We start from the raw sequence: 23,859 nt of genomic DNA, 5'->3' as shown, positions 1-23,859 counted from the left end.
CACGCATGAGCGGGGAAGTGTGTGCAGGTGCACGCATGAGCAGGGACGTGTGTGTGCCGGTGCATATATAAACAGAGATATGTGCATGAGCAAGGACCTATGTGTGTGTGTGTGCGCGCATGTATGAGTAAGGACTTGTGTGTGTGCAGGTGCACGCATGAGCAGGGACGTGTGTGTAGGTGCACACATGAGCAGGGACGTCTGTGTGTATGCAGGTGCACGCATGAGCGGGGACGTGTGTGTGCAGCTGCACGCATGAGCAGGGACGTGTGCGCCGGTGCATATATAAACAGAGATATGTACGTGCGCATGTATGAGCAAGGACCTATGTGTGTGTGTGTGTATGCGCGCGCATGTATGAGTAAGGACTTGTGTGTGTGCAGGTGCACGCATGAGCAGGGACGTGATCTATTTGTGTGTGCAGGTGCACGCATGAGCAGGGACGTGTGTGTAGGTGCATGCATGAGCAGGGACGTGTGTGTGCAGATGCAGGGACGTGTGTGTGCAGGTGCATGCATGAGCAGGGACGTGAGTGTGTGCAGGTGCATGCATGAGCGGGGACGTGTGTGTGCAGGTGCATGCATGAGCGGGGACGTGTGTGCGCTCAGGTGCATGCATGAGCGGGGACGTGTGTGTGCAGGTGCACGCATGAGTGGGGACGTGTGTGTATGTGCAGGTACACGCGTGAGCGGGGACGTATGTGCAGGTGCACGCATGAGCGGGGACGTGTGTGCGTGCCGGTGCATATATAAACAGAGATATGTGCGTGAGCATGTATGAGCAAGGACCTATGTGTGTGTGTGTGTGTGTGCATGTATGAGTAAGGCCTTGTGTGTGTGCAGGTGCACGCATGAGCAGGGACGTGTGTGTGCATGTGCACGCATGAGCAGGGACGTGTGTGTATGTGCAGTCATGAGCAGGGACGTGACCTATGAGTATGTGCAGGTGCACGCATAAGCAGGGACGTGTGTGTGTGTAGGTGCACGCATGAGCAGGGACGTGTGTGTAGGTGCACGCATGAGCAGGGACGTGTGTGCAGGTGCACGCATGAGCAGGGACGTGAGTGTGTGCAGGTACATATATAAACAGATATGTGCGTGCGCATGTCTGAGCAAGGACGTATGCGCGCATGTATGAGAAAGGACCTATGTGTGTGTGCAGGTGCACGTATGAGCAGGGACGTGTGTGTGTGCAGGTGCACGCATGAGAGGGGACGTGTGTGTGTGCAGGTGCAGGCATGAGCGGGGACGTGTGTGTGCAGGTGCACGCATGAGCGGGCCGTGTGTGCAGGTGCAGGTATGAACGGGGACGTGTGTGTGCAGGTGCACGCATGAGTGTGGACGTGTGCGTGCCGGTGCATATATAAACAGATATGTGCGTAAGCATGTATGAGCAAGGACCTATGTGTGTGTGTGTGTTCGTGCGCATGTATGAGTAAGGACTTGTGTGTGTGCAGGTGCACGCATGAGCAGGGAAGTGTGTGTAGGTGCACGCATGAGCAGGGACGTGTGTGTGCATGCGCACGCATGAGCAGGGATGTGACCTATGTGTGTGTGCAGGTGCAAGCATGAGCAGGGACGTGTGTGCAGGTGCACGCATGAGCAGGGACGTGTGTGCAGGTGCACGCATGAGCAGGGACGTGATCTATGTGTGTGTGCAGGTGCACGCATGAGCAGGGACGTGTGTGTGCAGGTGCATGCATGAGCAGGGACGTGTGTGTGCAGGTGCATGCATGAGCAGGGACGTGAGTGTGTGCAGGTGCATGCATGAGCGAGGACGTGTGCGCGCTCAGGTGCATGCATGAGCGGGGACGTGTGTGTGCATGTGCACGCATGAGCAAGGACGTGTGTGCGCTCAGGTGCATGCATGAGCGGGGACGTGTGTGTGCATGTGCACGCATGAGCGGGGACGTGTGTGTATGTGCAGGTGCACGCGTGAGCGGGGACGTGTGTGCAGGTGCACGCATGAGCGGGGACGTGTGTGCGTGCCGGTGCATATATGAACAGAGATATGTGCGTGAGCATGTATGAGCAAGGACCTATGTGTGTGTGTGTGCGCATGTATGAGCAAGGCCTTGTGTGTGTGCAGGTGCACGCATGAGCAGGGACGTGTGTGTGCATGTGCACGCATGAGCAGGGACGTGTATGTGCACGCATGAGCAGGGACGTGACCTATGAGTGTGTGCAGGTGCACGCATGAGCAGGGACGTGTGTGTAGGTGCACGCATAAGCAGGGACGTGTGTGTGTAGGTGCACGCATGAGCAGGGACGTGTGTGCAGGTGCACGCATGAGCAGGGACGTGTGTGTGCAGGTGCATGTTTGAGCAGGGACGTGAGTGTGTGCAGGTACATATATAAACAGAGATATGTGCGTGCGCATGTCTGAGCAGGGACGTGTGCGCGCATGTATGAGAAAGGACCTATGTGTGTGTGCAGGTGCACGTATGAGCAGGGACGTGTGTGCAGGTGCACACATGAGCGGGGACGTGTGTGCGCAAGTGCACGCATGAGCGGGCCGTGTGTGTTTGCAGGTGCAGGCATGAGCGGGGACGTGTGTGTGCAGGTGCACGCATGAGCGTGGACGTGTGCGTGCCGGTGCATATATAAACAGATATGTGCGTGAGTATGTATGAGCAAGGACCTATGTGTGTGTGTGTTCTCGCGCATGTATGAGTAAGGACTTGTGTGTGTGCAGGTGCACGCATGAGCAGGGAAGTGTGTGTAGATGCACGCATGAGCAGGGACGTGTGTGTGCATGTGCACGCATGAGCAGGGACGTGACCTATGTGTGTGTGCAGGTGCACGTATGAACAGGGACATGTGTGTGCAGGTGCACGTATGAGCAGGGACGTATGTGTGCAGGTGCACGCATGAGCAGGGACGTGTGTGCAGGTGCACGCATGAGAGGGGACGTGTGTGTATGCAGCTGCACGCATGAGAGGGGACGTGTGTGTGCAGGTGCACGCATGAGCGGGGACGTGTGTGTGCAGTGTGCAGGTGCACGCATGAGCAGGGACGTGTGTGTGTGCCGGTGCATATATAAACAGAGATATGTGTGTGCGCATGTATGAGCAAGGACCTGTGTGTGTGTGTGTGTGTGTGTGTGTGCGCGCGCATGTATGAGTAAGGACCTGTGTGTGCAGGTGCACGCATGAGCAGGGACGTGTGTGTGTGTGTAGGTGCTCGCATGAGCGTGTGTGTGCAGGTGCACGCATGAGCGTGGACGTGTGTGTGCAGGTGCACGCATGAGCGGGGACATGTGTGCAGGTGCATGCATGAGTGGGGACGTGTGTGTGTGCAGGTGCACGCATGAGCAGGGACGTGCGTTTGCAGGTGCACGTATGAGCAGGGACATGTATGCATGAATGTGCAGGGGCGTGTTTGTGTGCAGGTGCATGTATGAGCATGGATGTATGTGTGTGCAGGTGCACATATGAGCAGGTACGTGTGTGTGCAGGTGCAGATATGAGCATGCCCCTGCACACACGTCCCTGCTCATTCATACACACACACACACACACACACACACACACACACACACACACACACACACACACACACACACGTTGAGCAGGGACTTGTGTGTGTGGGCATATATATGAGCAGGGACCTGTGTGTGTGGGCGTATATAAGAGCAGGGACTTGTGTGTGTGGGCATATATATGAGCAGGGACCTGTGTGTGTATAGGCACATGTATGAGCAGAGACCTGTATGTGTATGTAGGCACATGTATGAGGCTACCCTCCTTCTATCTGCCCTGTACCATGCAGTTTGTATTGTAAGATCTAGATTGCAGGAAGACCTGTAGCAAGCCAATGTAGAAACATTGATTAAGAGACAGAGCGAGGACAGGTTAACAGAGAGCACTGAACACATAAAGAAATGAATGTAGATATTAACCAATAATTGATCTTAATTGTTAATAAAATTTTCTCTAACGTCCTAAGTGGATGCTGGGGACTCCGTAAGGACCATGGGGATTAGCGGCTCCGCAGGAGACTGGGCACAAAAGTAAAGCTTTAGAACTACCTGGTGTGCACTGGCTCCTCCCCCTATGACCCTCCTCCAAGTTGAGATTTTGTGCCCAAACGAGAAGGGTGCACACTAGGTGGCTCTCCTGAGCTGCTTAGTGAAAAGTTTAGTTTTAGGTTTTTTATTTTCAGTGAGACCTGCTGGCAACAGGCTCACTGCATCGAGGGACTAAGGGGAGAAGAAGCGAACTCACCTGCGTGCAGAGTGGATTGGGCTTCTTAGGCTACTGGACATTAGCTCCAGAGGGACCGATCACAGGCCCAGCCATGGATGGGTCCCAGAGCCGTGCCGCCGGCCCCCTTACAGAGCCAGAAGACAGAAGAGGTCCGGAAAATCGGCGGCAGAAGACGTCCTGTCTTCAACAAGGTAGCGCACAGCACTGCAGCTGTGCGCCATTGCTCTCAGCACACTTCACACTCCGGTCACTGAGGGTGCAGAGCGCTGGGGGGGGGCGCCCTGAGACGCAATAAAAACACCTTGGATGGCAAAAAATGCATCACATATAGCTCCTGGGCTATATGGATGCATTTAACCCCTGCCAGAATACATAGAAAAACGGGAGATAAGGCCGCCGATAAGGGGGCGGAGCCTATCTCCTCAGCACACTGGCGCCATTTTCCCTCACAGCTCCGTTGGAGGGAAGCTCCCTGGCTCTCCCCTGCAGTCACTACACTACAGAAAGGGTTAAAAAAGAGAGGGGGGGCACTAATTACGCGCAGTATTAAAGATACAGCAGCTATAAGGGGAAAAACACTTATATAAGGTTATCCCTGTATATATATAGCGCTCTGGTGTGTGCTGGCAAACTCTCCCTCTGTCTCCCCAAAGGGCTAGTGGGGTCCTGTCCTCTATCAGAGCATTCCCTGTGTGTGTGCTGTATGTCGGTACGTTTGTGTCGACACGTATGAGGAGAAAAATGATGTGGAGACGGAGCAGATTGCCTGTAATAGTGATGTCACCCCCTAGGGGGTCGACACCTGAGTGGATGAACTGTTGGAAGGAATTACGTGACAGTGTCAGCTCTGTATAAAAGACAGTGGTTGACATGAGACAGCCGGCTACTCAGCTTGTGCCTGTCCAGACGTCTCATAGGCCGTCAGGGGCTCTAAAGCGCCCGTTACCTCAGATGGCAGATATAGACGCCGACACGGATACTGACTCCAGTGTTGACGGTGAAGAGACAAATGTGACTTCCAGTAGGGCCACACGTTACATGATTGAGGCAATGAAATTTTTTTACACATTTCTGATAATACGAGTACCACCAAAAAGGGGTATTATGTTCGGTGAGGAAAAACTACCTGTAGTTTTCCTGAATCTGAGAAATTAAATGAGGTGTGTGATGATGCGTGGGTTTCCCCCGATAACAACTGATAATTTCTAAAATGTTATTGGCATTATATCCTTTCCCGCCAGAGGTTAGGGTGCGTTGGGAAACACCCCCTAGGGTGGATAAAGCGCTCACACGCTTGTAAGGGCTCTACCCTCTCCTGAGATGGCCGCCCTTAAGGATCCTGCTGATAGAAAGCAGGAGGGTATCCTAAAATGTATTTACACACATACTGGTGTTATACTGCGACCAGCAATCGCCTCAGCCTGGATGTGCAGTGCTGGGTTGGCGTGGTCGGATTCCCTGACTGAAAATATTGATACCCTAGATAGGGACAGTATATTTTTGCCTATAGAGCATTTAAAAGATGCATTTCTATATATGCGTGATGCACAGCGGAATATTTGCCGACTGGCATCAAGTCTAAGTGCGTTGTCCATTTCTACCAGTAGAGGGTTATGGACACGACAGTGGTCAGGTGATGCGGATTTCAAACGGCATTTGGAAGCAACATGAGAAGACGCCGTATTATCAGGCGCAGTCTTTTCGTGGACAAGCGGGCAAAAGGTTCCTCATTTCTGCCCCGTGACAGAGGGAGAGGAAAAAGGCTGCAGAAATCAGCCAGTTCCCAGGAACAGAAGCCCTCTCCCGCCTCTGCCAAGCCCTCAGTATGACGCTGGGGCTTTACAAGCAGAATCAGGCACGGTGGGGGGCCCGTCTCAATGAATTTCAGCGCGCAGTGGGCTCACTCGCAAGTAGACCCCTGGATCCTTCAGGTGATATCTCAGGGGTACAAATTGGAATTCGAGACGTCTCCCCCTCGCCGTTTCCTAAAGTCGGCTTTACCGATGTCTCCTTCTGACAGGGAGACAGTTTTGGAAGCCATTCACAAGCTGTATTCCCAGCAGGTGATAATCAAGGTACCCCTCCTGCAACAGGGAACGGGGTATTATTCCACACTGTTGTGGTACCGAAGCCGGACGGCTCGGTGAGACCGATTCTAAATCTAAAATCTTTGAACACTTACATACAGAGGTTCAAATTCAAGATTGAGTCACTCAGAGCAGTGATTGCGAACCTGGAAGAAGGGGACTACATGATGTCTCGGGACATCGAGGATGCTTACCTTCATGTCCAAATTTACCCTTCTCACCAAGGGTACCTCAGGTTTATGGTACAGAACTGTCACTATCAGTTCAGACGCTGCCGTATGGATGGTCCACGGCACCCCGGGTCTTTACCAAGGTAATGGCCGAAATGATGATATTCCTTCGAAGGAAGGGAATTTTAGTTATCCCTTACTTGGACGATTCCCTGATAAGGGTAAGATCCAGGGAACAGTTGGAGGTCGGTGTAGCACTATCTCAGGTAGTGTTGCGGCAGCACGATTGGATTCTCAATATTCCAAAATCGCAGCTGGTTCCGACGACTCGTCTTCTGTTCCTAGGGATGATCCTGGACACAGTCCAGAAAAAGGTGTTTCTCCAGGAGGAGAAAGCCAGGGAGTTATCCGAGCTAGTCAGGAACCTCCTAAAACCGAGCCAAGTCTCAGTGCATCAATGCACAAGGGTTCTGGGTAAAATGGTGGCTTCCTACGAAGCAATCCCATTCGGCAGATTCCACGCAAGAACTTTCCAGTGGGACCTGCTGGACAAATGGTCCGGGTCGCATCTTCAGATGCATCAGCGGATAACCCTGTCACCAAGAACAAGGGTGTCCCTCCTGTGTTGGTTGCAGAGTGCTCATCTTCTAGAGGGCCGCAGATTCGGCATTCAGGACTGGGTCCTGGTGACCACGGATGCCAGCCTGCGAGGCTGGGGAGCAGTCACACAGGGAAGGAATTTCCAGGGCTTATGGTCAAGCCTGGAGACATCACTTCACATAAATATCCTGAAGCTAAGGGCCATTTACAATGCTCTAAGCTTAGCAAGACCTCTGCTTCAAGGTCAGCCGGTGTTGATCCAGTCGGACAACATCACGGCAGTCACCCACGTAAACAGACAGGGTGGCACAAGAAGCAGGAGGGCAATGGCAGAAGCTGCAAGGATTCTTCGCTGGGCGGAAAATCATGTGATAGCACTGTCAGCAATTCCGGGAGTGGACAACTGGGAAGCAGACTTCCTCAGCAGACACGACCTCCACCCGGGAGAGTGGGGACTTCACCCAGAAGTCTTCCACATGATTATAAACCGTTGGGAAAAACTCGACAGGTATTGCGCCAGGTCAAGGGACCCTCAGGCAATAGCTGTAGACGCTCTGGTAACACCGTGGGTGTACCAGTCAGTGTATGTGTTCCCTCATCTGCCTCTCATACCCAAGGTACTGAGATTGATAAGATGGAGAGGAGTAAGCACTATATTCGTGGCTCCGGATTGGCCAAGAAGGACTTGGTAACCGGAACTTCAAGAGATGCTCACGGAGGATCCGTGGCCTCTACCTCTAAGAAGGGACCTGCTCCAGCAAGGACCCTGTCTGTTCCAAGACTTACCGCGGCTGCGTTTGACGGCATGGCGGTTGAACGCCGGATCCTGAAGGAAAAAAGGCATTCCGGATGAAGTCATCCCTATCCTGATCAAAGCCAGGAAGGATGTAACCGCAAAACATTATCACCACATTTGGCGAAAATATGTTGCGTGGTGCGAGGCCAGTAAGGCCCGACGGAGGAAATTCAACTGGGTCGATTCCTACATTTCCTGCAAACAGGAGTGTCTATGGGCCTGAAATTGGGGTCCATTAAGGTTCAAATTTCGGCCCTGTCAATTTTCTTCCAAAAAGAACTAGCTTCAGTCCCTGAAGTTCAGACGTTGTAAAAGGGGTACTGCATATACAGCCTCCTTTTGTGCCTCCAGTGGCACCTTGAGATCTCAATGTAGTTTTTGGGTTCCAAAAGTCACATTGGTTTGAACCACTTAAATCTGTGGAGTTAAAATATCTCACATGGAAAGTGGTCATGCTGTTGGCCCTGGCCTGGGCCAGGCGCGTGTCAGAATTGGCGGCTTTATCCTGTAAAAGCCCTTATCTGATTTTCCATTCGGACAGGGCGGAATTGAGGACTCATCCTCAGTTTCTCCCTAAGGTGGTTTCAGCGTTTCACCTGAACCAACCTATTGTGGTGCTTGCGGCTACTAGGGACTTGGAGGACTCCAAGTTGCTAGACGTTATCAGGGCCCTGAAAATATATGTTTCCAGGACGGCTGGAGTCAGAAAATCTGACTCGCTGTTTATCCTGTATGCACCCAACAAGCTGGGTGCTCCTGCTTCTAAGCAGACTATTGCTCGTTGGATTTGTAGTACAATTCAGCTTGCACATTCTGTGGCAGGCCTGCCACAGCCAAAAATCTGTAAATGCCCACTCCACAAGGAAGATGGGCTCATCTTGGGCGGCTGCCCGAGGGGTCTCGGCTTTACAACTTTGCCGAGCAGCTACTTGGTCAGGAGCAAATACGTTTGTAAATGTCTACAAAATTGATACCCTGGCTGAGGAGGACCTGGAGTTCTCTCATTTGGTGCTGCAGAGTCATCCGCACTCTCCCGCCCGTTTGGGAGCTTTGGTATAATCCCCATGGTCCTTACGGAGTCCCCAGCATCCACTTAGGACGTTAGAGAAAATAAGAATTTACTTACCGATAATTCTATTTCTCGTAGTCCGTAGTGGATGCTGGGCGCCCATCCCAAGTGCGGATTGTCTGCAATACTGGTACATAGTTATTGTTACCAAAAAATCGGGTTATTGCTGTAGTGAGCCATCTTTTCTAGAGGCTCCTCTGTTATCATGCTGTTAACTGGGTTTAGATCACGAGTTGTACGGTGTGATTGGTGTGGCTGGTATGAGTCTTACCCGGGATTCAAAATCCTTCCTTATTGTGTACGCTCGTCCGGGCACAGTATCCTAACTGAGGCTTGGAGGAGGGTCATAGGGGGAGGAGCCAGTGCACACCAGGTAGTTCTAAAGCTTTACTTTTGTGCCCAGTCTCCTGCGGAGCCGCTAATCCCCATGGTCCTTACGGAGTCCCCAGCATCCACTACGGACTACAAGAAATAGAATTATCGGTAAGTAAATTCTTATTATTTGCAATTTATAAACTTTGTATAGTTTTGTAACAAAATAACTAAATATTACTGTTGTATCTAACCTAATGTCTGAGCTGGATATTTCAATTGATAGGTATCAATCCTGTTTGAAATGATAGTCTGATATTTACCTCCATTCCCTTATTATAAGAGAACTTGTCAGGTACTAGTAATGTTAGTGATTGTACACATGACCAGAGTACTCGCACAAGCAGAAAAGCGGATATATGCAAATGATTTTAAGTTCTAGGGTCATTGTAAATTTATGGGTGAACACTCTTGTTTTGCCATAAAATGGGGCAGCATGTGAAGCCACATGGTAACACAATAATCTGTTTTATATCTCTAGATGCCTCCATACAGTCTCAGTTGTACCATATACTCTGAGGGTACATATATATATACTCTATAGCTATAAAAATGTACACACACACACGTGTGATGTGTATAAAGGGATCTACTGTGGTGTAAGGGGCTCTACCATACCATAATGTGTATAGGCCCTCATTCCGAGTTGTTCGCTCTTTAATTTTCTTCGCATCGCAGTGATTTTCCGCTAACTGCGCATGCGCAATGTTCGCACTGCGGCTGCGCCAAGTAAATTTGCTAAGAAGTTTGGTATTTTACTCACGGCATTACAAGGTTTTTTCTTTGTTTTGCTGATCGTAGTGTGATTGACAGGAAGTGGGTGTTTCTGGGCGGAAACTGGCCGTTTTATGGGTGTGTGCGGAAAAACGCTGCCGTTTCTGGGAAAAATGCGGGAGTGGCTGGAGAAACGGGGGAGTGTTTGGGCGAACGCTGGGTGTGTTTGTGACGTCAAACCAGGAACGACAAGCACTGAACTGATCGCACTGGAAGAGTAAGTCTGGAGCTACTCAGAAACTGCACAGAAAAATCTTTTCACAATATTGCGAATCTTTTGTTCGCAATTCTGCTAAGCTAAGATTCACTCCCAGAGGGCGGCGGCTTAGCGCGTGCACTGCTGCGAAAAACGGCTAGCGAGCGAACAACTCGGAATGAGGGCCATAAAGGGCTGTACTGTGATGTAACGTGTATAAAGGACACTACTGTTCCGTGTAATGTGAATAATGGACACTACTATGCGGTGTAATGTGAAGAACGGACACTAATGTGTGGTGTTATTTCACTAACAGACCCTACTGTTCGGTGTATTGTGACTAATTGACGCTACTGTGCTGTGTACTGTGACTAACGGACATTACTGTGCGGTGTAATGGGACTAACTGACGCTACTATGCGGTGTAATGGAACTAATATCCATTTCACACCACATAAATAACTCGGTATATTGCCGGTTTGATGTGCTGTGAGAAAGGGGTAAGTCCCAAATTCCCGGATCGCCGGACCCGGTATTTCAACCCGGGAATAAATCAGGGTTATTCCTGGGTTATTACAGAGTCAGGTGCGGTGTGAATGGGTTACCCAGGTCGATACGATCCTGGACCCGTTCACACAACAATGCAGGAGGCGGTGTGGAAATGATCTCATCTCCAAGCGCCACCTCCGATGACGCCAGCACCGCCTCCGCCCCCAAAGGCAACCCGACCTGGCATATTGCCGGGTCGTGCTGCCAGTCTGAAAGGGGTCTCATGGCGGGTCGCACCCTGGTAGGACCCATGTACAATTCTCGGGTGCGACCCCCGCTAGCGGTGTGAAAGTGGTATTAGAGACACTACTGTGTCATGTAATGTGAATAACGGACGCTACTGTGCGGTGTAATGTGAATAACGGATGCTACTGTGCGGTGTAATGTGAATAACAGACTGTACTGTGCGGTGTAATGTGAATAACGGATGCTACTGTGCGGTGTAATGTGAATAACAGACTGTACTGTGCGGTTAATGTGAATAACGGATGGTTCTGTGCGGTGTAATGTCAATAACAAATGCTACTGTGCGGTGTAATGTGAATAACAGACTGTACTGTGCGGTGTAATGTGAATAACAGACTGTACTGTGCGGTGTAATGTCAATAACAAATGCTACTGTGCGGTTTAATGTGGCAAAAGGTAGCATACTCTGTTTTACACTGTCCTACACCCCCGCCAGTATAAAGATCGTTTGTAAGCCTGAGGGGAAACGCGCCCTTACAGGGGGCGGAGCTTCTTCCTCAGGCAGCCAGCACACTTCTCAGCGCCATTTCCGCCCAGCACACAGCAGGGGAAGACACGCTGATCCTCCTATCCACATCTGACCAAGTATCAGGGTGCACAAAAGGGGGGGGGGAGTGTATTATATCGGTGCTAAATCCTATTATTGGCATTATATAAGCGCTTGAAAGGTCTCTGTGTATAAAATACGATACACAGGGATTTCTTATTTTGGCGCTGAGTTGTGGACTGGCAAATTCCTTTCTGTGTCCCTCTGACAGATTTTACTGTGGGTCTGTCTCCAGTAGCCCCAGGGTGTCTGTGGTGTGATTTTGCACGTGTGTAACATGTCTGAGGCAGGGAGCTCTTCCCCTGGGGAAGCCATTTTAGGGAAACAAGGATGTAGGCCCTCATTCCGAGTTGATCGCTAGCTGCCGTTGTTCGCAGCGATCAGGCTAAAAATCTGCACTTCTGCGCATGCTTATGGCCCGCAGTGCGCATGCGCGACGTACTTTCAAAAAAACTATGCAGTTTCGCACAAGGTCTGCAGATCGGTGAGTGATTGACATGAATGGGGCGTTTCTGGGAGGTAACTGACCGTTTTCTGGGAGTGTGCTAAAAAATGCAGGCGTGTCAGATGAAAACGCAGGCGTGCCTGGGGAAACGGGGGAGTGGCTGGCCGAACGCAGGGCGTGCATGTGATGCCAAAACAGGAACTAAATAGTCTGAAGTGATCGCAAGGTAGGAGTAGGTCTGTAGCTACTCAGAAACTTATGAAAATTTTATAGGTTAACCAGGGAAGCCATGTGGAGGTAAAGTCGTTTTACGTGTGGGAGGGCTAGTGGATCTCCGCAGAGCAGGTATCGTTGCTCTAGCCGCATTACACAAATGCCGCATCAATGAAGATTTATAATCTGATAAAGCCATAGAGGAGTGATTTAACAGCCAAAAGGCTGGGGTACAAGGGATAGTGATGTTAAGAATATCTTGGGAGACTGCTATGACGTCATCCCAGTAAGTTTTTAAGAAGGGGACAGCTATATTAATATGTAGTAACGAACCCAAGGCGTTACAGCACCTCCAACATTTGGCTGAAATTGTAGGATAGATTGTATGTAAAAGGGTGGGATGTCTATCATTTCGTTAGTATTTTGTATTGAGTTTCCCTAATCTGAATACAGACAGAGCTGCTCTGGGTCTTGAGAAAGATAGCCTCCCATTCCTTGTCGGAAAATTCAGGTCTCTCTCCCACTTTGAAGTATAAGAGGGAAGGGTGTGGGTATCGGGTATACATAGCAGTTTGTATAAAGTGGATATTGTGTGTGTGGGGTTAACAGGGGCGACACAGAGTCTCTCAAATTGTGTTAGCTCTCTAGAAGCCTGTGGAAGTTTGTTATCTGAATTCAAGAAGTGTCTGACCTGTAGGTATTTCCAGAAGTCAGTTTGTGGGACATTCCATTTAGATCAAATATCCACAAATTGTTTAACCCCAGATATATATACCAATTGTCCAACTCTAAAAAGTCCCTCTATTGCCCAAGTACGAAAGTGAGAGAGAGAAATACCTGGTAGAAAATCTGGATACCTAAAAAAGAGGTTAAAGGTCCAAAATCAGAAGAAATATATGGACAGCGACGTATAGTTTTCCAAAAAGATAGTGTGGGGGATATGGTTGGATGAAATGCAGGTAGTTTAGGCATGGAAGGAAGCCATGGGAAGATTTCAGGATACTGCTGTGTGTAGAGGCCCTCCAACCCCACCCATTGCTTATTTTCCCGACTCCTGGTCCAGTCCAAAATTCTATTGAGCAAAATTGCATTGTAGTAATTCTTGATATCGGGAAGTTGAAACCTGCCTCGTCTAGCCGATCTTATCATATTGGATTTACTTATTCTCGGACTCTTACGGGACCATATGAATTGTTGTATAAGGAGCTGTATGGACCTGAACCACGTGTCCAGAATTTGTATTAGTAGCGTCTGGAGGGTATATAGCAGTTTGGGTAAAGTGTTCATTTTAACCACGCCCACCCTACCCAGCCAGGATAGATGTCGGAGTTGCCAGCTACAATAATCATTCCGTATGGCTCGGAGGAGTGGTAGGAAATTCAAAGATAATAAACGTGAAAGGTCTTGGGGTAATTGAACCCCTAAGTATGTATTATGTGAGGGTTTGTAGAGAAATGGGAAGGAGCGTTTCAACATAGCCACTGTAGTGGGAGGCGCTGAGATGTTCAGAGTGTTAGATTTGGATATGTTCACTTTAAAATTGGAAAGGGCACTATATGTGTCTAGTTCTCTCATAAGATGTGGAAGAGAATGGGTGGGATTTGTGATCAATGCCAACAGGTCATCTGCAAATAGTGCTAGTTTATATTCCCTATCCGCAATGAGCAAACCTGATATAGAATTGTTGGCTCTGATAGCCCTAGCCAACACCTCTATTCAGAGAACAAAAATTATAGGTGATAGAGGACATCCCTGTCTCGTCCCATTACTGATAGAGAAAGAGTCAGATAGAGAGCCATTAATACGGACTCGTGCCGTCGGTGATGTGTAGAGAGCCATAATTCTGTCCAATGCCCGCGGACGAAGTCCAATATGCTCCAGAACCGACCTCATAAAACTCCAACTAACCCTGTCAAATGCCTTTTCGGCATCTGTTGACAGTAAAATGGTAGGGATTCGTATGCGCGAAGCAAAATGTATCAGGTTTAGAATTTTAGTCGTATTGTCTTTTACCTCGCGACCTGGAACGAATCCCACCTGATCACTGTGTATGAGGGAAGTAAGAAACTCATTAAGTCTAGTTGCCATCAATTTTGCAAATAGTTTTACATCAACATTAAGCAGAGATATGGGTCGGTAACTGGAGCATACCGAGGGATCCTTCCCTTGTTTGGGATAACTGTTATTTGGGCTTCAAGGGACTGTTTGGGAAAAATGGGTGTTTGCTGAGATGGAATTAAAAGCTTGAAGAAGTTTGGGAGCTAATAAGTCTTTAAACATCTTGTAGTAGGTGGACGGGAAGCCGTCAGGGCCGGGACTCTTGCCCTGGGGCATAGACGATATGGCAAGTTCCACCTCTGCAAAGAAGATATTTCAAACACATTCTTTGTATTTTTCATATGCTTTATGCAGTCAAAACTCTGGCACAAACTTTAGTATGACAGGAAAGGCTCTGCCTCACCTGCCTCATCCCACCGCACGTCACTGGTGTGTACATGTCACTCCTTGCATAACATATCATGTTCTAGAGCTTTAGAGGGAATTTGTTCAATTTGCCGGCTGTCGGGATCCCGGCAGTCATGATGCCGCCAGACGGAATCCCGGCAAAACAGGACTACAGGACCACCCATAGAGTGGAAATAGATCCTGTGGCGAGCACAGTGAGCCACTGAGCCCGCAAGGAGACTCTTTGCTCTCGCCCTGCTGCCGGCATTCTGGCGACGGGGATGCCGCTGTCGGGATATGGACAGCCACCATCCCGCCCGTCGGTAAATCGTACTGAATCCCTTTAGAGCTTTGTTACCGATGTGTTAGATGACTTAGGGTAGAAATGCTTCATATACTTATTCCTTGTTTTTCTTTTTGCAGGCTAGAGAGATGTAAAATTCTTTCTCTTACGTCCTAGAGGATGCTGGGGACTCCAAAAGGACCATGGGGTATAGACGGGAACCGCAGGAGCTTGGGCACACTAAAAAGACTTAATCTGGGTGTGAACTGGCTCCTCCCTCTATGCCCCTCCTCCAGACCCCAGTTAGACTTTGTGCCCAGGAGTGACTGGATGCACACTAGGGGAGCTCTACTGAGTTTCTCTAGAAAATACTTTTTGTTAGGTTTTTTATTTTCAGGGAGACCTGCTGGCTACAGGCTCCCTGCAGCGTGGGAGTGAGGGGAGAGAAGCAGACCTACTTCTGTGAGTTTCAAGGCTCTGCTTCTCGGCTACTGGACACCATTAGCTCCAGAGGGTTCGATCACTTGGTGCGCCTAGCTGCTTGTTCCCGGAGCCACGCCGTCACCCCCTCACAGAAGCCAGAAGTCAGAAGTTGGGTGAGTAGGAGAAGATCAGAAGACTTCAGGACGGCAGAAGACTTCAGAAATGGAAGGTAAAGCACAGCGGTAACGCTGTGCTCCATGCTCCCACACACATCACCAACGGTAGTCCCTGGGTGCAGGGCGCTGGGGGGGGGGGGGGGGGGCGACCTGGGAGGCATGTTACTGGAGTTCAGGGCAGCATATTATGGTAGTGGGTGCCTAGGCACCCTTTACAGACCCCCGCCGGCATTTTTAGTTAGTTTGAATTTGGCAGGCCGTGGCCGCCGGGAAGGGGGCGGAGCTTCGGTCCGCTGCTCACACGCGCCATTTTCTCCCTACACGCGGCTGAGGGAGAGACGCTGCCGGGACCTCCACGATTCACAACAAGTAACGGGGGCATCTCCAGAGGGGAGCCGCAGTGGGGTGCTGGTTTTTTTTATCAAACAGGCAGCGCTGGGTACATATATCGTTATACCGATATATGGGCGCTGGGGTGTGAGCTGGCATACTCTGTCTCCTCTTTCTGGGCTGCAGTGTGGGCCTGTCACCTTGCTGGGACGTTCTGTGTGTTGTGTGTGTCGGTAAGTGTCGACATGTCTGAGGCTGAATGTTATTCACCAGAGGAGGTTATGGGAGGTGTGGATGTGGGGCTAGAATTGGCACTGTCGACGCAGCCGACACCTGACTTACTAGCTCTTCTTAATACGATCAATTCCAATGTAGCTTCTTTATCGAAGAGGTTAGATAAGTCTGAGTCACAGACGCAGGTGTGGAAAAAGTCCATGGAGGAGGCTTTGTCTCAGGTACAGACCCCATCCGGATCCCATAAGAGGCCATTTACTCAGGTGGGGGATACTGATACCGACACGGACTCTGATTCCGAGGTCGATTTCACTGAGGCTGCGTTACATCCCCGTTTAGTTAAGAGTATTCAGTACATGATTGTGGCTATAAAAGATGTTTTACACATTTCTGATGAACCTGCGGTACAGGAAACAAGGATTTGCTTGTTCAAGGGAAAAAAAACCTGAGGTAAAGTTTCCCCCCTCTCATGAAATGAATACTCTTTGTGAAAAGGCTTGGGAGTCGCCGGATAAGAAATGGCAGATTCCCAAGAGGATTTATATGGCGTATCCTTTCCCCTCTGATGACAGGGGAAAATGGGAGACATCTCCAACCTCTATCCCGTTTGTCTGGGAAGGTGGCGCTTCCGTCTCCTGACACGGCAGCTCTCAAGGATCCGGCGGATCGCAAGTTGGAGACGTGTCTGAAGTCCATTTTCGCTAATTCGGGGGCTCTGCTCAGACCCGCTGTGGCGTCGGTATGGGTGAGTAGTGCTATTGCTTAATGGGCTGAGAATTTAGCTAGTGACATGGATACTCTTGATAAAGATAATGTCCTTTTAACTCTCGGTTATATTAAGGACGCTGCAGATTACCTAAAGGAGGCAGCGAGGGACGTCTGTCTCTTGGGTTCAAGGACCAATGCCATGTCGATATCTGCTAGGAGGGCCCTGTCGATCCACCAATGGAATGCTGATGCCGACTCCAAGAGGTCTATGGAAGCACTACCCTTCAAAGGTACGGTCTTGTTTGGGGACGGCTTGGCGGACCTAGTCTCGACCGCGACTGCGGGTAAGTCCTCTATTCTTCCTTATGTTCCCACACAACAGAAAAAGGCACCACATCAACAAATGCAGTCCTTTCGTCACAACAAATGCAGGCGTGGGAAAGGTTCATCTTTCCTCGCCTCAAAGGGTAGAGGACGGGGAAAGAAACTTCCTGCAGCCTCAGGCGCACAGGACCAAAAGTCCTCCCCTGCTGCTACCAAGTCCACCGCATGACGCTGGGGCTTCCCTGGGGGAGTCCGGACCGGTGGGGGGCCCTCTTCGGATATTCAGTCAGGTCTGGATTCAATCAGACCTGGATCCTTGGGTGTTAGAGATCGTGTCTCAAGGATACAAACTGGAGTTTCGCGAGATGCCCCCTCACCGGTTCTTCATTTCGGCATTACCTGTAGTTCTTCCGGAAAGGGAGGTGGTCCGGGCAGCGATTAAAAAATTGTGTCTGCAGAGGGTCATTATTCCCGTCCCCCCGTCCCAGCGGGGGGAGGGGTTCTACTCGAGCCTCTTTGTGGTGCCGAAACCGGACGGTTCGGTCAGACCAATTCTGAATCTAAAATCCCTCAATCCATACTTGAAAGTGTTCAAGTTCAAGATGGAATCCATTCGAGCGGTGATTGCCAGCCTGGACGGGGGGGGATTTTATGGCGTCAGTCGACATAAAAGATGCCTGCTTACATGTGCCGATATATCCTCCGCATCAGGCTTTCCTCAGGTTTGCGATACAGGATTCTCATTACCAATTTCAGACGTTGCCGTTTGGGCTTTCCACGGCTCCGAGGATTTTCACCAAAGTCATGGCGGAAATGATGGTTCTTCTTCGCAAACAAGGGGTTTCAATTATCCCGTACTTGGACGATCTCCTGATAAAGGCGAGGTCCAAGGAATGGTTGCTGAGAAGTGTAGAGTTGTCACTCTCGGTTCTGCGACAGCACGGTTGGGTGCTCAATTTGCCGAAATCCCAGTTGATTCCGACCACTCGGCTTCCTTTTCTGGGCATGATTCTGGACACGGATTTACAAAAGGTATTTCTTCCAGAAGAAAAGGCTCGGGACCTGCAGACGATGGTCAGGGAACTTCTGAAGCCGACGAGTGTGTCGATCCATCATTGTACTCGGGTTCTGGGGAAGATGGTTGCGGCGTCCGAAGCCATACCATTTGGCAGATTTCACGTGCGGTGTTTCAGTGGGACTTGCTGAGCAAATGGTCCGGGTTTCACCTACACATTCACCGGAAGATAAGTCTATCTCCCAGAGCCAGAATTTCTCTCCTGTGGTGGCTACAGGGTCATCACCTCCTAGGGGGACGTTGATGCGGTATCCAGGATTGGGTACTTCTGACAACAGATGCAAGTCTCCGGGGCTGGGGCGCAGTCACCCAAGGAAGAAACTTCCAGGAAGTTTATGTGGAGACAGGAAGCCTGTCTCCACATAAATATTCTCGAGTTAAGAGCCATTTACAACGGCCTGCTACAAGCAAGAAGCCTTCTTCAGGGTCGACCAGTACTGGTACAGTCAGACAACATCACAGCGGTGGCGCATATAAACCGGCAAGGCGGAACGAGGAGCAGAGCGGCAATGGCGGAGGCCACAAAGATCCTTCGCTGGGCGGAACAACACGTGAGCGCACTGTCAGCAGTTTTCCTGCCGGGGGTGGACAACTGGGAAGCAGATTTCCTCAGCAGACACGATCTCCATCCGGGAGAGTGGGGTCTTCACCAAGAGGTTTTTGCAGAGGTGACAAGATGCTGGGGAATTCCGTTGATAGACATGATGGCGTCTCGGCTCAACAAGAAGCTCCCGAGGTATTGTTCCAGGTCAAGGGACCCACAAGCCACTGCAGTGGACGCCCTGGTGTCTCCGTGGGTGTTCCAGTCGGTGTATGTGTTCCCTCCACTTCCTCTCATTCCAAAGGTGCTGGGGATCATACGACGAGCAAGGGTTCAGGCTATTCTCGTCGTTCCAGACTGGCCAAGAAGGGCCTGGTACCCGGATCTTCAGGACTTACTGGTGGAAGATCCGTGGCCGCTTCCTCTAAGAGAGGATCTGTTGTTGCAGGGTCCATGCGTGTTTCCAGACTTACCGCGGCTGCGTTTGACGGCATGGAGGTTGAGCGCCAGATCTTAGCTCGTAAGGGTATTCCCAGGGAGGTCATTCCAACTCTCATTAAGGCTAGGAAGGAGGTTACGGCGAAACACTATCACCGTATTTGGAGGAAGTATGTTTCCTGGTGTGAGGCTAAAAGGGCTCCTGCGGAGGTTTTTCACTTGGGTCGTTTTCTCCACTTTTTACAGGTGGGCGTAGATGCAGGCCTGAAATTGGGTTCCATCAAAGTGCAGATTTCGGCTTTATCTATTTTCTTTCAAAAATAATTAGCTGCCCTCCCGGAGGTTCAGACCTTTGTGAAAGGAGTAATGCATATCAATCCTCCGTTTGTACCTCCTGTAGCTCCATGGGACCTTGATGTCGTCTTACGGTTTCTCATGTCTTCCTGGTTTGAACCTTTGCGTAAGGTTGAGTTGAAGTTTCTCACCTGGAAGGTGGTTATGCTTTTGGCGCTGGCGTCTGCCAGACGGGTGTCGGAGTTGGCGGCTTTATCTCATAAGAGCCCGTACTTGATTTTTCATTCGGATAGGGCGGAATTGAGGACTCGTCAACAATTTCTACCGAAGGTGGTTTCTTCATTTCACATTAACCAACCTATTGTGGTTCCGGTGGCTACGGAAACGGTGGCGATTCCGAAATCTCTAGATGTTGTAAGAGCGTTGAAAATCTACTTCTCTAGGACAGCTGTTACTAGAAAGACTGAGGCGTTGTTTGTTTTGTATGCTGCCAACAGGATTGGGCATCCCGCTTCAAAACAGACTATTGCACGCTGGATTTGTAGTACGATCCAGCAGGCTCATTCTTCGGTCGGACTACCGGTACCGAAGTCGGTAAAAGCCCATTCTACCAGGAAAGTGGGCTCATCTTGGGCGGCTGCCCGGGGCGTTTTGGCGTTACAACTTTGCCGAGCGGCTACTTGGTCGGGTTCTAACACGTTCGCTAAGTTCTATAAGTTTGATACCCTGGCCGATGAGGACCTGGCGTTTGCTCAGTCGGTGCTGCAGAGTCGTCCGCACTCTCCCGCCCGTTCTGGAGCTTTGATATAATCCCCATGGTCCTTTTGGAGTCCCCAGCATCCTCTAGGACGTAAGAGAAAATAGGATTTTGGTACTTACCGATAAATCCTTTTCTCCTAGTCCGTAGAGGATACTGGGCGCCCGTCCCTGTGCGGACTATTACTTGCAGTGTTTTTTCTTGCTGCTTAATTTAGTTTATACACGGGTTGTGTATTGGTTTGTTGCAGCTTGTTGCTGGCATTAATGCATACTGTTATCTGGTTTGAGGTTATTCCGGTTGTACGGTATGTTTATGGTGTGGGCTGGTAATTTGGTATCCCTTAGTTAAAACAAAAATCTTTCCTTGAAATGTCCGTCTCTCCTGGGCACAGTTCCTATAACTGGGGTCTGGAGGAGGAGCATAGAGGGAGGAGCCAGTTCACACCCAGATTAAGTCTCTTTAGTGTGCCCAAGCTCCTGCGGATCCCGTCTATACCCCATGGTCCTTTTGGAGTCTCCAGCATCCTCTACGGACTAGGAGAAAAGGATTTATCGGTAAGTACTAAAATCCTATTTTCAACAATTCTTTCTGTCCACAAATCAAGGCATTTCCAGGTAATCCCATTTTTAAATTGAATCTCTAATTTATTGAGAATAACCAAAGTAGTGATTGATAAACTCACCTTTGTGCCAAGCTGAGCCAGCTGCTTGCGTGTTGGAAGTGATCGATTGTCAGCAGCTAGGGCAATGCTATTTGTCTGTGCTTGCTTTAAAGTTGTGATTACCCAGCCTGTATACATTTGGCTGGATGAATAGTTTAAGACTCTTCAGTTTCCAACAATGGGAGCAAAGGGCCTCCCGAATGGTTGGACGAAAGCACTTTGTGACCAATAACTGTGCACTTTCTTCCTCACGTCCCATATACGTGCACAGGAAAATGACTGAATATTGTTTAGCATTATATTCTATAATGTGCCTTGCTGGACTTCGCTGTGATGTGTGTGACCGGATCCTCTGTAAACATCCCCCCCTTTTCTGTAGGTGTTAATATTTTGAGAACAGCAACAGAAGAAGATACATTCTAATCATGGTTCCCATTGGTGCTAAATATCAGTTCCTATTTTAAGCATAATTTATAACAACATGAGAAAATTTGTGTCATTACCTCAGCACACCACTTTGGAACATACTCGCAATACATTTCAGATCAACAGGAAAAAATACTCTTACCATCACTCAGTTAATTTCCCGTTATACTCATTTGCTTCAGAAATATGAAAATTAATAGTTATCAAAATATCATAATCATTTTTGGGTTCGCTGCAATTAATGACGTATTCTTGAGGCCTTTAAGAATTATGGTATCATGCTGTAGGTAAACTGTGTTATGCTCTTGACAATAAGAGCTGTTCTAATGTTGCAAGTCTTTTACAACGTAGTGACTTTTTGCTCACATTTATTTGTGATTTTAAGCTGAAAACGTTGAGAAATATCTGTTAAGAGTATTTTTTATCTACCTTTGTTTAAATAGTGTAAACACAATGAGTCGACCTAAGGCACCTGCTATACGTCGGCCCAGTACTGCTGCAAAATCATCAGGTACGTGAATGTTTTTCAAATGAAATGCATTTTTAATTTTAATTTTTCTCTTTGTTTTTTTTCTTTTTTGACATTACTGTTGTCACTAAGTTTCAGAATTCAGAACATTAGATTTTTTTTCGTTAATGCATTTAGCAAGTACTGCATGAGCAGTTTGTTAATAGCCTATAGATTATCATCATTCCTTTTTACTCAAGCATTCCCATAATTGTCCCTTTAGTATCTCCATGCTTCTGTATTTTATGAAAAGCTGTCCTGTACTTGATTATTTTCTGTACTATATCATGCTATGTATCTGTTAAGCGCCTTGAGTCCTATTGGAGAAAGAGTGTTATATAAATAAAATTATTATATAATTATTATTGTATGAGTGTTACAAATGCCCTTTCAAAAAGGCACTGACTGTTGTAGATATCATTTGATTTGAAGTTTGTGGCCTTCATGTAACAGTTTCTTTTCTCCTTTCATTTGTATGCAGGCCATCCGCCTCCAGGGGATTTTATTGCTCTGGGCACCAAGGGCCAAACGAGTGACTCTAAAGCCCCAACCAATATTCTGAAGCCAGCGGCTTCTGGATTGCCCTCTGAAAGGAAGCGTGAGGCCACAGCTGCTTTAGCCAACACTTCCGGATTGACTGGGCTCACAAAACGCCCCAAACTCTCATCCACTCCGCCTTTGAGTGCCTTAGGGCGATTAGCTGAAGCTGCAGTAGCAGAGAAGAGGGCTATCTCTCCATCTATCAAGGAGCCATCTGTTGTCCCAATTGAAGGTGCCAGTCCTTATTTACTTTAGAACACAGGTTCCCAATCTCGGTCCTCAGGACCCCACACGGTGCATGTTTTTTAGGTCTCCTCACAGAATCACATGTGACATAATTAGCTCCAACTGTGGACCTTTTAAAATGTGTCAGTGAGTACTTAATACACCTGTGCACCTGCTGGGTTACCTGCAAAACATGCACTGTGTGGGGTCCTGAGGACCGAGTTTGAGAACCACTGCTTTAGAACATAGGGCCTAATTCAGAGTTGATCGCAGCAGCAAATTTGTTAGCAGTTGGGCAAAACCATGTGCTCTGCAGGGGGGGCAGATATAACATGTGAAAAGAAAGTTAGATTTGGGTGGGGTGTGTTCAAACTGAAATCTAAATTTCAGTGTAAACATAAAGCAGCCAGTATTTACCCTGCACAGAAACAATATAGCCCACCCAAATCTAAGGGTGTGTACACACGGTGAGATCCTTGCTATGCCCGATTTTCACTTGCGATTTCCCCTGAACTCCCTGGAGCCCAGATAGCACAGATTTTGACTAACTTTTCTTGAGATATGGACTATGTGTGCTTACAATTTTGGCTTATGTGAGATTTTGGTTTATGTGAGATGTCATTGACATGTGAGATGAACTAGATAGTACACCGATCTAGCAAGGGTTGACTTGCCTGCACAGTCTATCTTTTCTGGTGATGCTAACCTGGCGGGACCGCGCATCGGGATTGAATCGGGATCGCAAGGTGGCTTTCACCTTGCGATCTGCAATAACTTTTCTTGCAATTTTGACTATATAGTCAGAGAAAATATCTCACCGTGTGTACACACCCTAACTCTCTCTGCACATGTTATATCTGCCACACCTGCAGTGCACATGGTTTTGGCCAACTGCTAACAAATTTGCTGCTGCAATCAACTCTGAGTTACTCTCATACTCCGTTTTTGTTTGTGACTGAATGTGCACTTCAGGCCAGCAACCAGTTCCTTACACACTGTTTACGTAGCTTCCACCAACTTTCTTCTTCCTGTCACCACAGTCATTATGATACTGTTTCTTATTCCTGAACCTTCTGATCCCTGTAGTACGGAGTTAATTTTAATTCTAAGACATTTCTCTGACGTCCTAAGTGGATGCTGGGACTCCGTAAGGACCATGGGGATTAGCGGCTCCGCAGGAGACTGGGCACAACTAAA

General features: G+C 48.9%; 1 protein-coding gene across 6 annotated transcripts in view; it reads left to right on the top strand.

Moving 5' to 3' along the window:
* The window catches only part of INTS1 (integrator complex subunit 1), a 324,003-nt gene that overhangs the window by 18,608 nt on the left and 281,536 nt on the right, over window positions 1-23,859 (top strand). For all 6 annotated transcript variants that reach the window (XM_063934591.1, XM_063934592.1, XM_063934589.1 and 3 more), the window contains 2 exons: window positions 21,833-21,900; window positions 22,379-22,669. In XM_063934591.1, the coding sequence (XP_063790661.1) occupies window positions 21,833-21,900; window positions 22,379-22,669 (359 nt within the window). The remainder of the gene's footprint in view (window positions 1-21,832; window positions 21,901-22,378; window positions 22,670-23,859) is intronic.

Source organism: Pseudophryne corroboree, chromosome 7 (assembly GCF_028390025.1).
Source record: "Pseudophryne corroboree isolate aPseCor3 chromosome 7, aPseCor3.hap2, whole genome shotgun sequence".
Classification (NCBI taxonomy): domain Eukaryota; kingdom Metazoa; phylum Chordata; class Amphibia; order Anura; family Myobatrachidae; genus Pseudophryne; species Pseudophryne corroboree.
This window is presented reverse-complemented; position numbering and strand designations above follow the sequence as displayed.